Source organism: Zingiber officinale, chromosome 11A (assembly GCF_018446385.1).
Source record: "Zingiber officinale cultivar Zhangliang chromosome 11A, Zo_v1.1, whole genome shotgun sequence".
In the NCBI taxonomy this organism is placed as follows: domain Eukaryota; kingdom Viridiplantae; phylum Streptophyta; class Magnoliopsida; order Zingiberales; family Zingiberaceae; genus Zingiber; species Zingiber officinale.
In genome coordinates, this window is record NC_056006.1 from 87,143,121 (window position 1) to 87,160,299 (window position 17,179).

Consider the following 17,179-nt stretch of genomic DNA (forward strand, 5'->3'; position numbering starts at 1 on the left):
GCCTGCGAGAACCCTAGCTCCTCTCTCTCCGCGCCTGGGTTCCTCGCCGCCACGAAGTCGACGAAGTCTCACAGGCACCCTTCCATCCCTGCTCAGTTGCCGGTGGAAACCAGGTAATTTTTTATTTCCCAAAAATTATGCTAAAGCTTTCCTTAACTTGTTTTTTTGTACTTATGTTGTGGAACTATGGTTACATTAGATGATCTTTTCTTGATAACCCTTATTAATTTTCTACAATTGCTTGGTACCTGATTAATGGTATCATGAATTCTTTGTCGGATATACAAAAATGAAAAATATTAGATGACAATTGCTCACTGTATTGTAGGATTGAGCTTAAGGTGCTATTTTGAGGATTTTATTGATATTCCTCAATTGCTGCATAGGAATTACCAGAAAACTTGTAAATTTAGGGGAATTAACTTGATCATAATTGTGGAAAAAAATGCTCATACACCTGTAAATTTGGGGGAATTAACTTGATCTTTTCTGATTTGTCGTTCTCATTTTCCAAGGTATCTATTATTTATTTCATTAAAATTTGTACATTAATTGATCACTGTTAACTTCTTGATGTAAAACAAACATATATAGATGTTGAGATCATGACCATGCAACTTAAGTTGGTTGGAAACAATATCAAGTATAGAGTTTAGAGGTTATAATGAACTACTATTGGATGATCCATCCACTGATGTACTTGGTGAGTTACACGCTTCTTTGGTTTTATGACTACTGGAATATAGTTCATGTTTTAAGCTATTTTATGTAGAATGTTAATTAATGAAAAATTGATTATTAGGTTGTTATTTCATGGCATCATCAAGTTTTAGAAGCATTGAAAACACAAGATTTCAACCTGTAACATGTAGAGACTACGGAAAAAGAACATTGGTGTGTATTTCTCGATCAACCAAGAATCATGGAAGACAGTATTAAAGCTGTAGGCAACATGGATGACAAAAGTGGATGACAACCGATACTAGTTCATCTGGCAATATTGAAAGTGAACACAATGCTTCTCATGGACATAATCCGGGAATAATCCAAATACCGAAATTCATTTGGATATCAGTGATGGTGAACTTAATTCTCTTAGCTATAATCCTGATTGTCTTGTTAGTTCATCTTGTTATTTAGTGTTAAGTAATGTTCTTGCTGCGAATCAAAACACCAATCTCGAAAATATTGTAACAATTCTTAGCACTTTTAGATGCTTTTAATATTGTAATATTATTCCCTTGAGATGTGGTTATTGCATTATCAAGTTCTCGAAAATGTTTCATAGATAGCAAATTGTGATCTTGGAGACGTTCTAGGAAGATATCCTTGCTTGAATCTGGGAAATCAGGTATATGATTAAACATTGAAACCTCTAAGTGTATAATAGCCAAACTTGTAAAGCAACCTATAGATTATCTCTTATTTTCTGGATTTATTTGTCTAAATGGCACTCCAAAAGAAGCAACCTGTAGTATCATGTGCAAATGCCACTCCAAAAGAAGCAGACACACTACAAAATTGTTATTTTTTGTATAACCTAAACATGCAAATTGTTGTGATGAAAGTTTGAAGGCCAACTTCAAATTGTCATCTGGTTATGTGCTGCAGACTTCCAACATTCCATTACATGACAGCATGACACACCATTTTGAATCTCTCCAGGGATTTGAAAGAGCACTTGAGAAGATTGCAGCAGCAATCTGATTCTAGAAGGTGGGCAGCAGTGATGGAGATGATGCGACAACGGGCAGTTGAGGTTGCAGGGAGCACTTGACAAAGAATAACGAACTTGTTCAATGGGCAGATGGCTTTGCCAATTAATCTTCCTCCACGCTAAAAGATAAAACTTGATTTTAATGAAGAATGTAGTAGATGTTTATCGAGAGATGCTGAGCTGAACCTTCTGTCTTTCTTACATTTATCCCATCTCTGAGACTTCAGTTCATCAATGATGTTATCAAGATGTATCTGGTGAGAATAGCTTCATCTAGGTTTTGCAACAGCATTTCCAATGACAAGGCCAAGCTTCATTGCTAAACATGGGTTGCAATTTTGCTTTGATGTGTTAATTGATGCAAAACTGGATGCTCGAAAATAAATTTATGTTGATTGTGAATGAGAACTTGAAAAAACTTGCGGTTTGTAGTTAATCCGCTGCAATCCTGAAGAGAATCAAATGCTAGCTTTACTATGAATTGTTATATGAATAATACAGTAGAGTAATCCTTTGTCCTTTAGTTTTCTCTTCATCACCTAGTTCGTCCAATTCCTTCTCAGCTTTGGTGAAACAACTTTGGCAACAACAAATACCAATAATATCTGGAGATGTTCTTCATCTGCCGTAGCAACAGAAACTGCTTTGTATCTTGTTATTGTCATTTGATCTATATGTTATGTTATGGAAGTAAATCAGTACTACTATAATGAATTATGTCTGAACAAGTTGTTGGCATATAAACGTTTTTTTCTTACACAGATTCGACAATAGTGCAAGTTGAGTTGATAATCTTCACTGGACAAAGAAATGTGGAAAAGGATCCTCTTTCACACACACACAAATGTGAAAAGAACAAACAACATATTCATATACAGTTGCACACAATGTATAGAAGATAAACTTACCAAGTGGAGTAAAATCAGGTTCAACTATAGCTCGAACAAACAGGGTTCTAATTACCTCCTTTTTATTCATATACAGTTGCACACAATGTTCTATTTAGATTCTGGACCTTAGAAAGAATTGATAATTGGGAATTATTGCAAAAAGACAAGTCACAACCAATGTGTGCATATGTGTTATCCTACATTGAATTAACCATAAGGATTAACATAGAAAAATACAGCAGGTAGCAAATTGAATTTGTTCGATGAGAAAAAAAAATGGTAGCAAAAGCAAACAATTATCTTCTGAGTAATATAATTCAACAACAATTATCTTTCTCTTCACGCATACATTCTACAACTGAAAATACATGAACAACTATCCATTCTAAATCAATAGGCTTGAGTCCAAGAGTTCTAGAAAGGATTAACAGCCACGTCATCCTTGGTGTTGCCTCTGTTAATTAAATGCTACGATAAGTTAAAACAAGTGACCTGAAATCAGTAAGAAGCTAATGATTATTCTTCTTAAATGTTTCATCAGTAAAAAGCAAGAGACATGATAATATAATAGAAAACAATTATCTTTCTCTTCACATGAACAATTAATATCATAATATACTTGTTTGTGTCCCAATATCTGAATATAAAGTTCCTGAGCATGCGACATGCCCTAACTAATATCAGGTGATAGGTATATATGCTATCAAACAGTGCAACAGATACTTATGTTGGTGCACGTGTTTCTGATAATAATATATGAAAAACAGTTACTAACAAACTTTAACCAAGTTATGCTACAATATTTGTATCAAAACATAGTGACAAGACTTATCCATGCAAACATAATAAACCTGACAGGAAGAATGCATCAATCGTCCAAATTTCTAATATTGAAATCTCTAAACTTGATAAAGTGGTGCATTAGACAAGCATGCATAAGAAATCCAAGACAAGTAACAAACAACACAGGGAACTAAAAAGGTCAAACAAGGGTTTCTAACAAGTTAGGATTTCAACCAAAGTCTAGTCTTGACATCACCTTATTTATTCTCTTGATTGATATCAATAAGAAGCAAGAGGCATGATAATAGATATTTCATCAGTAAGTTTCCTAAAACATCAAGAAGTTACCTAAAACATCAGTAAGCTAATGATACAGTTGTCCATCATCAAAAGTGCATGTTGTTAGAGCCTACAATAATAAAGACAAATTATTAATTTCATTTATTCAATAAACAATAAACCACTATAATTTAACAAAATAAAACTTTGATAGTACCAGCTATAGATCCCAAATCAGGTTCATATGTGTCGTCAAGACTGATATGATTATTATCTTCAATTGATCTGATAATTGTGACATTATTATATACAAAATATAATAAAATATAATAAAAATGTAAATTTAATCGACACATACCCTTGATGCAAATTGGGATAGTTACGCTTGTCATGTGACACTCCTCGATGTCCGCATCCATGACAAAGCCTAGAATTTGAGGTTGATTTCTCCTTTGATGATTTTAATCTTTTACCACATCCCTTAGTTCTTACTGTAGAAGGATCAATAATACCAAGGCCCTCATCAATGGATTTCTTTCTTTGACTTCTATCACTACATGTTGTACTAATGGACATCTCTTGAGTTTTATTATAGATATAATCAAATTGTTCATCCAAGAAGGTTGTCCTCTCATTACTCAAAGATGCATCATCAACTAATACTGAAGCTTTATAGGATAACCTTGAGTGCCTCAACATCAAATACCTTTCCGAATCTTGATCATCAATGACATTTTGCTCCCCTAAAGCATATATTGATCCAACTTTTGCATCTCGTGTCCATCGTTTGAGTATATACGTATCAGGCAAAAGAAAGACTTGGTTGATACGAAAAAATGCTAACATATGTCTGCATGGAATGCCCTCGAACTCAAATTTCGTGCAGCTACATGATATGTAGTCCCTTTGTTTGTCATGCGTGAGCACTCTTGATTTTAATGAAGAAGAACTTTGAAATTTCATCACATGGTAAACCGCTGAGGCAACTCCTGTAAATGTCTGTTGCACATAATAACTATGACTCTCGTCATTTTGCTTTGAAACTCCAGCCATTTCTTTTTTGTGTATATCTTAACCATTTGAGTTTCCATTGGCCAGGTTGTCTTAACCTTGGGATGCTCATTTATATCAATATGGTCTGCAACTAACTCATTGTGTCTTTGGTGTCTCAGTGCTCTATTAAAATGAGAGATAAAATCCATTAATGAGTTCTTACTTGAGACATATTTCTTGAAAAATGCATGTGAGCCTTCAGATCTTTGACTACTTGACATTCCTGCAGAAAATACATGACTAAAATATACTGGAACCCATCTGTGTCACAATTCATACATCAAGGCTAACCAATCATTTTTCTTTAAGTTGGCACAATTGATAGTATCTTCCCATGATTTCTCAAAATCATCAGCTGTTGTAGAATTTGTAATGACATTCTTTATGCTGTGATAGTGGTTTCGAAAATTCAAAGGGTCTAATTTATCTGGGAATTTATTCAATATGTACCACAAACAATATCGATGCACTGTTTGAGGGAAACACTGTGCAATAGCTTTTGTCATAGCAGAATCTTGATCAATGATTATAACGTTTGGTGCACCTTTAGGCATGACTTCTAAAAACTTTGTAAGCAACCAAACAAAAGAATCAGTTTTTTCATCACTAAGAAACCCGCAACCAAAAATAATTGTCTGATGATGATGGTTAACTCCTACAAATGGTGCCAAAATCAAGCCATATCTGTTGGTGTTATATGTAGTATCAAATACCACTGCATCACCAAATACACTGTATGTCCTTCTTGATACATGATCAGCCCAAAAGCACCTACTAAATTTTTTATCTGAATCAGTCTCGTAATCAAAGAAAAAACCTGAATTTTTTTCTTGCTCAGATGTAAAAAAACTCAATCAATGTTTCAGCATCAATACCCTTTTGTTCATCTCTAAGATTTCTCTCAAAGTTTCTAATATCTTTTTCTGTGCAACATACCCGTTCAGGGCCTCCATACTCTATCTCTAATAAACGTATTTGTTGACAAGTTGGTACATTGGCTTCTGAAAATTGTTTTGTCAATGCTTTCTTAGCTACCGAAACACTACGATGTGAGCGTAGCAAATGCACCTTTGATGGAGTTGAGAGCGGATGATTATGGGTATCTATGAAGTTACACACAACCCAATTAGACCCCGTTTGTTTCTTGACAAATGCAATATTTGACTTACAACCCGTTCTAACTGCGCCACGTGTTCTTTCCCTTATTAGTTGATTAGGGTTTGGATGTTTATTGTTCCGCATTAGATCTGTATGCCCTTCTTTAAAGCAGACAATTTGTTTCCATGTCACTTCATTTGTCATCTTGTTTTTTCTGCTCGTACTATTCCTTGAACTAAATCCGGCTTCTCGTGCATATTGGTTATAGAAAGAATATGCATCCTCCAATGATGAGAATTCCATTCCAATTTTTGGCTTTCGATCATCTGTAACTTGGGGAATGAAGTCCTGATCATCACCTTTATTTTCTTCCATTTCTGTGCCCCTCACATTATATTAGATAATAGATAAATAAATAAATGAATAAATACTACATCTTATTTCAGAATAAACAACAAACTTAAGTTTTTCAATTAACTTAACAGAGACACTAAACTCTAAACTTGATATTGTTTCCAACAAACTTAAGTTGCATAATCATTATCTCAACATCTATATATGTTTGTTTACATATACCTTGCAGAGGCATATTCTGCAAATAAGACCGAATTATGCAAAGAGAACAATATTCAGAAGTTAACTTCGATCAATTTATGTACGAATTGAGATGAAATAAAGAATAGATGACTTGGAAAATGAGAACGACAAATCAGAAAACACCAGCTAATGAAACCATAGTTGTTCGGATCAGAGTAAAAAAGTTAAGGAAAACTTCAACATAATTTTTGGGAAATCAAAAATTACCTGGTTTCCACCGGCAATTGAGCAGGGATGGAAGGGCGCCTGTGAGACTTCGTCGGCTTCATGGCGGCGAGGAACCCAGGCGCGGGGAGAGAGGAGCTAGGGTTCTCGCAGGTTGCTCGCGATGAGAGAGGATGCAGCTAGGGTTCTCGCGGGCTGCTCGCGGTGAAAGAGGTGGTGTTTAGGTGGGAGGGAGGTCGTAGCTAGAGTTCTAGCGAGAGAGACGAGCGAGGGAGGGAGATCTCGCAGGCTGATCGCGATGAGAGTGCCGCGACGAGGGAGGGAGGCCGCAGCTAGGGTTCTAGCAAGAGAGGCGAGTGAGGGAGGGAGATCTAGCAGGCTGATCGCGGGGAGGGAGGGAGGCCGTTGCTAGGGTTTTTTGTTTGGGTAGTTGAGCACCACGGCGAGGAGATGTTCGCGGCGAGAGAGTCGCGACGAGGGAGGGATCACGGGGAGAGAGGCACGGCGAGGGAGGGATCGCGGGGAGAGAGGCGCGGCGTAGGGAGAGACTGCTAGGGGTTTTTGTTTGGACGAGTTGAGCACCACGGCGAGGAGATGTTTTTGTTTTGACGCAACTTGTTTCCACTTGCTTTAACTCGCTTGACGTTAAGCATGTTTCGACCGATCGTTCAAAGTGGTCGTATATATATATATATATATATATATAAACATATATATATATATATATATATATATATATATATATATATATATATATATATATATATCGTTAAAGTGAATGAAAAAGGGAAAGAACAGTGCTTCAAAAGAAAAATAAATAAATAAATTATATATATATATATATATATATATATATATATATATATATATATATACCAATTGATAGTTCTCGTAAAAAACTAAGCCACATGAATTCTAGAAAATCAAAATAAGAATTCGAATAGGAAAATTAAGAACATATGAACATGATCTTCGTTTCATTGAAAACATGACATAAGAAAGTAAATACTGTAATTACAAAAAACCTGAATGCAGCGGAATTGTTATTGGCCTTCCGGAAGAGTTAGGGTTGACGACGCCGAATCGTCTTCGTCAATGGGGAACGAAGAGACGTCTCAAATATTCCCTAATCCTCTAAGGACCAATCTATTATATAATGCACATCTATTATCAACCCATCGATAATTATAAATGTGAGACTATAAGTCCATATATATATTGAATATCTATTATCAACAAATAGATAATAATAGATGTGGGATTATAGCTTCTACACACATCCAATTACCCGAAATCCACTAGACATAAGTTAGATCATTTTAAAGAGTTCAGATCGTATTCACATGTGCAACTTACAAATAAATTCATCTAGTAGGGATAATTATATTCAACAGATGAAAGATCATTTTCTTTCTTTCGGGCACACTCAAAAATTGTTCCAAAGATGATTAGATTTTGTCATGGAGGATAATAATTTCGACATCTAAGATGACTTGGATGGATTCACGGATTCGAAGATGATTTAGAAAAAAAATTTGATCCAAAAGAAGTTAATCAACCTAACACGCTTCAAGTTGTGAAAGACCCTAAAGAAGATGATCCATATGATAGAAGCCTAGAAGGCCATTTTCTCGGACAGCAATCAACATCATAGTTCTTTTATCAAAGAGGAAGGCAAGACATCTATAGCAATAAAAACTCGAGCCCATACTCCCTCTCCTCTTCTTCGAATCCAGTCCATGCACTCGGAGGATGATGATAAAACTGGGATGGTCAAAATAAAAAAATGTTACAGATTCGAAGGATATGTCTCAACTTTCTAATCCTAATGCTCCTTCATCTTATAGTTTAAAAGAGGAAATGTTTTCAAGTGATAGCTATGGTGAAAATTGGCAACAGAATGCTCCTCCAGCAGATCACGTTGTAAAGCTTCCTCCTCGACCACTACCTCCTCCATATCTCCACCGCTTATGATAAATAGCAGTGGAGGTTCTGTATCCAATAATTATCCTTATGAGAGTCCACTATCTCCACCATCTCCTGGTGTTGCCCTTGGATTCTTCAAAAACACTTTTAATTATGAAGAATTGTCTATGACAACAAATTACTTTTCTGATGCAAATCTCTTGGGACAAGGTGGTTTTGGTTTCGTACATAGAGGAGTTCTTCCCGATGGTAAAGAAGTTGCAGTAAAACAATTGTTATAAGAAGTGGGCAGGGTGAATATGAGTTCCAAGCAGATGTTGAGACAACCGCTACAAAGCCCACAATAAAGGGATTAGCTGACACTGTATCGGTTACTCTATCTGGGGCAACAAAACAAGAACTACCTAGAATTCAAATGGTTTTTAGTTGAGTTGGAGAATGGAGATATAATTTAGGCTTTGTTATCTTACAAGAACAACGTAATAATTATAGACCCTGATTTATCATCAAAAGTGTAGTATTTACTAGTAGATTTTGCTGATTTTGTACAAGAGGATCTTCCTCCGGGGCTGCATCCTGATAACACTATTTTAAACTTGAATCTGAAATTTTTTTAATTTGAGACACAATGGATGTACGAGAATCTGAAGATTATTATTTTTTTTTTTTAGTATCTAAGATATTTTTAATAATTTCTATTTGGATTTTAGTAAGTTTTAGAATTGTGAATATTTTGTTTAGGATTTCTTTACTTTTTGTATGATATAAGAATTTTTTATATATTATGATTTTTTTTATTTCTTTATTTGATTTTAGAATGTTAGATAAATATCTATTTAATTGTTTACGTAATTATCCATATTATTAAATATTTTTTTCAGAAAAATTTAAAGGAAAAAAAGTCAAAATTATCTTGTCTGGTGTAAATAAACAAACAGAAATATGGTTAATTTATCCAAAATAAAAAAAAAGTCGAAATTATCGACTTGAACCCAAAAAAAAAAAAGAAGGTCAAGATTACCCAAAATACAGTCCCATAGTTGTATTGCTCAAATTAACTAAATTTTTCTATTAATGAATCAGATGAGTTGATCAATAAGGCAGCATTTTACGGGCATACCTTGCTCATATCTAGATGAGTTGATCAATAAGATATCTGTAAAAGAAAATTTTACGGGTATATCTTGCTCATCTTGATCATTTATGCTAATCTTTTCTGTATTGATAGTACTGGAGCTAATTATCACGTGTAAAGGACAATTTTAGATGTCAGAACTTCTGAACTCAGATTACTGAGATATGCCAATTTACAGTTAATGTGCTTTGTTTTCCACTGATGTGACTGCAAGCCCCCAAAGAAACAAAAAAACTTTCAAGAATTCTCTTGAACGAAGCTTCACATGGTGAAAAGGTTGAAATGACTTCGCTTGGAAGGCTATTTTTTAGACAAAAGTCTCGAGGACATTGCATTAAAAAGTCTACTGGCCTGAAAACCTGTAAGATATGTGAGTTCAGATCCTTGCAGATGATTGAAATTCTGCAAAAGTGTTCGAGTTTTATGATAAAGAATGCTTTAGCAGCACAGATCGTATGCATGTGCGATCAACATTAAGAAAGGGACTCAGACAAACGACAGAATTGGTCATGTTAAACAAGGCCCTCCTGCACAATGATGAAAGCCGATCCAAGCAGAAATGATAACAGGTTGAAAGAGTAAAACCTTCAGGTTCTTTCATGGGAATGGGTACCCACAACAGAGCACGCAGTGGGCTCTCTGCTTTGAGAAAGGCCTAGCCCCAGTGGGAGCCAAGTGCAATAATTCCCACTGGTGCCCAACTTAGCACAGGCAGGGATGGACAAAACTAGTGCCCTTCCTGCTAGATTTGATGATGGCACAAATCCTTTATTGTCCTGCCTATTTGTCCTTTGTTGGTGATGCAGCTGCAATTCTCTTAATTATCTGTTCGTGGGAAATCATATTCAAGATGCAAATTGTTATAAAAGCCCAGAACAGTCCTTGAAATGCCAATTTGGCAGCTTGCTGATCACCAGCATTATTCATCTACTGTGTTCAAGCTCGGAATCAAGCAAGTTGATTGAACATGAAAAATACTTGATATCAGACAAAAAAAATGGGACCAGAAATCTCCCTTGAGTGATTGCATAATCTACAAGACATGTACAAGGTCAGAAAGCTCACCTCGACTGAGAATGGCAGCACTGATGTAAGGATATATAAAAAATATGAAATTCCTGTACACTTTTCAAGATCTCCAACGAAAGAGACTAGATACAATTCTTCATCACGAATATCTAAAGATTTCATTCGATCTACAGGAGAAAATTAAAGAAAAGCAGCACCATGCAGACAATTGTAGGTGCCTAATAACGCCAGAAGAATGCGTTCCATGCTTGAGCTTTGGGAGGTGGAAGAGACAAGAAGATGAGTTCTCAAATCACGTGTGGAAGGATACAAGTGCTAGAGACAAGTAAATTAGACAAATAAATACACAAGGCCCACTCGATTAATGCATGTAATTAATTGGAATAAGTAATATATATATACATATAATCCCCACGGCTGTGAACTCTACTTTCCTATTGCATGAACTGCCAATTACCCTCTGAGTATGATCAATCATGGTTAAAGAAGAAAACAATTAATATTGTGCTAGAAAAGAAAGAGCAAGCACGAGATCATGATTGTTCTCCCATCAAGTGATCATTCTCCCATGAAGAGTCTATGAGCCTTTTCTCTGACTATTTGTTTTTTCATGCCGACAGAGCATTTGAGCTCCTTAACAATAAAAAAAAATCATAAATGAGGATGACATCACTGATTTGTCTACTAGCATTTAATTAGCATATTGAAATTCATTTATTGCCCGTATTTAGCCACGCCTCCATTATTCTTCAATACTTATCCTTTCACAGCTTTGTCTTTTCTTTTCCTTTGGTGCAACACGGCTGTCTTTCAAACCCAATAATTCTTGCTCTACAAGCAGTATCGATATGAGATATATAAAGAAAGAAGTTATTTTATACAAATCTATGGTTGTTTGATTTCATGTTGAGTTAAATTCTAACTAAAAGGTCAAGAAAAAAAAAACAAATTGTTATTGAACTTCATTGCAATTTCTTTACTTTTCCCAAGTTTACAGGAAAAGGACTGAAAAAAAAAAAAATTCTCTCTGCTCTTTATTCTCGCTTTATCAAAGTAAGATCGGCAGTAACGGTTACATATGGATCACAAAACCAACAAGTTTTTATGAAAATCAAATAAACAGACGCCCAAATGAATATTCCCCAGACAGTGACTGTAATTCTGGAAAAAAAAATATTCGTACGTAATTAAAAAAAGTATCCCATCACTATTTTGCTTACGTTTCCATCATAAATATATCAGACGCGCGCTGCAAATGGTCCTCCTCTGTATACTTTTCTCGATGGAGCATGGAGATGTTTGGTCAAAGTCGGCAGTGGAGCAGTTTACAATTGAAAGACTTTGGGGGTGTATAAAATATAATAGGACAGCACAAAAGAGTCAAAAGTTGATTATGTCTTAAAGAGCAGAGTTCGAGCTTAATCATGTTCTCCATGATTAATCTACACTATGAAGATCAGGAAGTGGTTTAAAGTCTACGTTATTACTTTAATCTGTTCCCCAGCTGCCAGATTAGTAATTAATTAAGAGACAGGAGCGCGGTCTAGTTTGAAATTAGGCATCTGTAGTTCTGTGTAGAAATTAATTAACGTTGGCGCCGATGCTAGATTTTCTCAAAATGGTCAAAGACATGATCGATGATCATGCTGGAAGTCAAATGAGGGATGACGAAGTCTGCTCTCCGTGTCATCAACTTTCATCCTCGAGGCCTGAAACCATGTGTGCGCAACTAACATCAGCTTGTTAGTCTTATGAGACGAGGAAAGAGGCAACGCAGGGCAGAGCACAGGACAGCCATTACCTACTCTGCTCTGCTCTGCCCTGCCCTGCTCAAACACGTTCATGCTCCACCAGCTAGCTGCCTCTGCAAAAAGATTCGTGAATCCTGGTAAAGGTCCTTGCATTGCGATGGCGATGATGATGAGGATGAGCCCCGTGGTGATGGCTGCCATGATGATGCTGGGTTAACCCAACCAATCTTGTCATTCGAGCTCGTCCCAAAAAGAATAAGTATAATGGGTGCCATCAACATAATGATCTTTCTCTGCCGTTTGAAATTTGAATAATAGATAAGGTTATGATGGTGTTTCGAATTAATACAAAAAAGAAGTCCTGCCTGTATATATGCTTTTGACGCAGTAGAATCCTTCCATCGCAAGCCTCAATTCAAAAGCTCGATATACTTGTTTTGAGTTAGTACTCTACGCGGCCACAGAGAAGAGAATCTCTCGCCATCGCGAACCCTACAAGAGAAGCAAACGCCCGCTACAGTCCAAGCAAGCACCGACTGGTTTTTCTCTTTTTTTTGCATGGGAAGCGTTGGGAACGTAGATGAAGCTGTTCTCACGGTTTTACTGGACTGACTAAATCTTCGTCGCGTTGGGGACGACCTCCAACTTTTCCTAGTATTTTAACTGAAGATTCTGAGCGAGTTTTGACTTCGGCCGTCTGCGAGGAGGTGCGAGGTGAATAATATTTCAACGTTCGGTATCGTTCGCGGCGGCGACCAGAAGGAGCTGGAAAAAAATTAAATAGCAATCGAATCCGTGATCTGGCGCGTCAACTTGCTTTTGGACCGCTGAAGGGACCCACCTCGAGTTTGGTACGCCGACGCCCGCCCAACGCTCTCCGCCCTTCGATCCTCCACTCGACGAAGGACGACCGTGGAGATCGATTAACGGCGACGTCCGCGATCCGGCTGTCACGTAACGGCCTCCGTCAGTTCTGATGGTTAATAAATTCCGTCCATCTGCCTCGCCTCGCAGCCCCTCTCTCTCTCTCTCTCTCTCTCTGCCGCGCGACGACTCTCACTCACTTGGCTGCAGCTTTCTCGGCTTCTCTGATGAAAGCTTGAGAGAGGTGGTGAGTGTCGCGTTGCTGTCGTTCTGCTGTTCTCGGTTCGAGTCAGTCCGGGATGGAGAAGAAACAAGGCAAGGAGAGAGAGCGCATCGAGACCGTCCTCAAGATCTTAAAGAAGCAAGTTCCTCTCACAATGAAGCAGGTTTTCAATCTCACTCGCGCCTCTTTCTTCATCTGCTCGCAGCGACTGCGTGCTCTTTCTTATTTTGTCGCTCGGGTGGCACTGGCAGGAGAAGTACTGCAACGACGCCTGCGTCGAACGATTCCTGAAAGCCAAGGGAGATAACGCGAAGAAGGCGGCGAAACAACTGAGAGCCGCCCTTTGCTGGAGAGAGAGCGTCGGAACCGGTTCCTTCTCTTTCCCATTTTCAACAAATCTCTTTCGTTTGTTTTCTCAAATCGTCCAAAAAATGAGGCGCCTGCATGCTTCGACTCAGATCGTTTGATAGCCGACGAGTTCTCTGAGGAACTGGCCGGTGGTTTTGCTTACGTCGCAGGTCACGACGACGAAGCCAGGCCAGTCGTGGTAAGCATCTGATATACATTCCTTCAAACTCTATCTGGTCACGCTACTGATCGATCGCCATTATTGGCACTGTGTTGCAGGTTTTCCGCATCAAGCAGGAGTATCCAAAAACTCACTCACAGAAATTGTGAGACATATTCCTCATTCTACTCTGTGTTTTCTTTTCGGGTGCATTATTAATAGCATGTTTCCTGCAGGTTTGTGCGCTTACTGGTCTTCACGCTGGAAGTGGCGATCTCATCCATGTCCAGATTCGTGGACCAGTTCGTTGTGCTTTTTGATGCAAGTACGTTCAAAAACTCCAGTAATCGGTGCTCTACCAACATACTTACTGTTAATCACCGACGAATAACGCATTAACATCTCCTTGGAAAAGATAATTCGCGATTAATTAAAAGTATCCACTGGTTTCTGCCCTGTTGCAAGTCAAAAGAGCCCACTGGGGCTGTCTGCTCTGCTATGCTCTGTTCTTGCGGAGAGCTGTCTCCCGACCAAAACAAAACCTAAGCATCGAGCTCCAGGCACTGACCTTAATCACTATATTACTAGACCAGCTTTACCGTATATAATCGTGTTTGTTCTATGCGAAGACAGGAGCACAGACTACTTCTTGTTCTATTCTGTACACCATGTTCTCTGTTTTTTAAAAACAACATTTCAAATTTAAAAAAAAAACACACACAAATTTGCAGGCTTCTTCAGGTCGGCGTCGGCTTTCCTCAGCTTCCTCATGGGCACTCTCAAGATCATCTACGACTACTATCCATGTCGTCTTCACAAGGCTTTCGTCATCGACGCTCCTTCCCTCTTCTCCTATCTCTGGAAGGTATTAATGTTGATGTTCTTACCGTGTTATTTGGTGAAACTTTTGTTATGGTTTTGATGAGTAGTGACGCAGGGTGTTCGCCCATTTGTGGAACTGTCCGCGGTCACGGTGGCGGTCTCGTCCCTCGACTTTGACGACTCGCTTGAGGATGCTGTATTCGGGTCTTACCCGACGAGGACGGCGTCGCTCCGGTTCGACCGGGCTGCCGCCGGCGCCACGGCCTCCGCGAGGGTCGGCGTCTCCAAGTCTTCGCGCTTCTCCTTCACCGTCTCTCACCTTGACTCCCTCAAGCCGTGGTACCTCTCCACCAGCACGGCCACTCCGCGCGCGGCGCCCAACGCGAGCCCCTCCATCGTCGGCGCGTCCCCGCTCAACGCTCGGTCCTTCTCCTTCGCTTCCCCGGCAGCGCGATCCGCTCCGCGCTTCGCATGGTCGCCCGCCCCGCGCAGCATACCGTCCACCCCGTGCAAATTCCCGCCGCCAAAGCAGCCTAAACCGCCGCCGCCGCCGCCGCCACAGCAGCAGCAGCAACTGAGGACGCGGCGTCCTTCGTTCTTGCAGTCGCCGGCGGCGCTGTTCTCCTTCCGCAAAGAGGCTCACGCGGCGCAGAGCCGAGAGGAGAGGGAGAGGGAATCGTTCCTGCCCTACCTCGGGTTCCACCGTCGGCCGTACGATGAGATGGTGTACCGCGCGAAGATGCGGCCGCCGCTAGGCGGGCTCATCTCCATCATCTCCCCGCACCTCAAGCAGCGACAGCAACAACAAATGCGGCGCAACGCCATTAACATCCACCACCACCAACACCTCAAGATGCAAACGCTAAACTATTGAACTAAAATTTGCTTCTTACTTAATTTTCTCTTTATTTAATTCCCCTGACGAGAGTAATTATACCCACGACTCCACCATAACGTCCTTTGCACCGGTGTAATTCACTACATGATCATCAGAACCAGTTGCCGTTTCTTTGCCATGTAAAAAATTAATCTCCAGTCGTTAATATACAGCGCATAATTGATCCTTAAATCCCAGGAAGAACATGTAGTCGACGTGGTAAACAAGGGAAGCCAATCGAAGGGGTTCTGCTTTAAACTAGTTTCATGAAATATGAAAAAATAACTCGTAGGACAGGATAAAGTGACAGCGAACAAGTATGTCAACGCAGAGTTGGAGAAGATAAATTGAGGGGGGAAAAATTGGAAAAGATTTCAACTAGGGAAGATCCCCGGTAAAAAAAACTAAAATGGGTGTGCCGTGATCCGGTAAATTGGTCAATAATTAATAAGCTTGCTCATGTGCGTTGAGGCGGCTGCTAATTCAAAACTTCTGTCTTTTAATTTTCAGAAGCTGAAAGCGTCCTTCCCCTTGCACCACGAAGAAAGAGCTCAACTTACAGTCCCCTGCTAAATAACTAGGGGATAAGATTTAGAAGCCGAAAGCATGATTCAAAGTAGGTTGGCATCAATTTAAATAGCCGAAGCTTTGGCTTTGTCATCTATACTTGTTTCACCTTATGAAATATTTCCGAATCACCCTTTTCTTGTGAGAGGGAAAAAGAGAAACAATAACGGCTTTATGTGAAGCATGGCATCATTTCCCCGCTCAAAATTTTTGCAATTTTGTTAAAGCTGGACGAAGCCCAGCCTGTTCAATCCGGATGGCTAAAAAACCGTTCAAAATTGGTCAGATTTTGGTTGACCTGGTTAAATCTAGGAGCCGAAACTCCAAAATGTAATTGACAAACTCATTTAGCTTCCATCTACTAGAAAGTGGTTCATATTGGTTCAATCAGTCTCCAAGATGTCAATATTTGACAATGTTTCAGTTTAGCAAGAATTAATCCAAACAAGTCTTAATATTTAGAAAAGAGAAATCTAGTTAGGATTAGATAACTAGTAAGGAAAAGTTCTAACCGCAAGTTAAGTATATAAGAAGTGATTAGCCCTAACTGAACAAGAAGTCCTTGTCGGAGAAATTATGCAGGAAATCTCAGATCGAGGACATCAAGAGGAAAGTCTTGGGATAGAAGACACTAGATGGGGAGTCTAGATAGGTCGAGGATCATAGATCTAGCGAAAAGTCCCAAAGATCAAGATCAAACTGAGAAAAAATCCAAGCAAGTCAGGAAAACTGAAGGCTTGGCAAGGTAAAATCTTATGGAATAGACCTTACATGGTAAAATCTGGGAGGAGCTGACTCCAAGCAAAATGTAAGCTTAGTAGGTTAGATTTGCAAGGTAAGGCTTAGGTCAGATAGACTACAAATAAGGCTTAAGTTGCATGTTTGTTGTTGTATA

The 17,179-nt window shown here is 38.9% G+C and overlaps 1 protein-coding gene across 2 annotated transcripts; it reads left to right on the plus strand.

Annotated features, from left to right (window-relative positions):
* Positions 1-13,431: 13,431 nt before the first annotated feature.
* LOC122032701 (SEC14 cytosolic factor-like) lies at positions 13,432-15,909 on the plus strand. 2 transcript variants are annotated; one of them, XM_042592017.1, is made up of 7 exons: positions 13,432-13,673; positions 13,762-13,879; positions 13,969-14,057; positions 14,138-14,184; positions 14,255-14,343; positions 14,747-14,883; positions 14,956-15,909. In XM_042592017.1, the coding sequence occupies exons 1-7, from the start codon at positions 13,587-13,589 to the stop codon at positions 15,712-15,714; spliced, it is 1,326 nt and encodes a 441-aa protein (XP_042447951.1). In that variant the 5' UTR covers positions 13,432-13,586; the 3' UTR covers positions 15,715-15,909. The 2 variants fall into 2 exon arrangements, with proteins under 2 accessions (XP_042447951.1, XP_042447952.1); XM_042592018.1 differs by having other exon boundaries at positions 14,750-14,883.
* Positions 15,910-17,179: the final 1,270 nt, after the last annotated feature.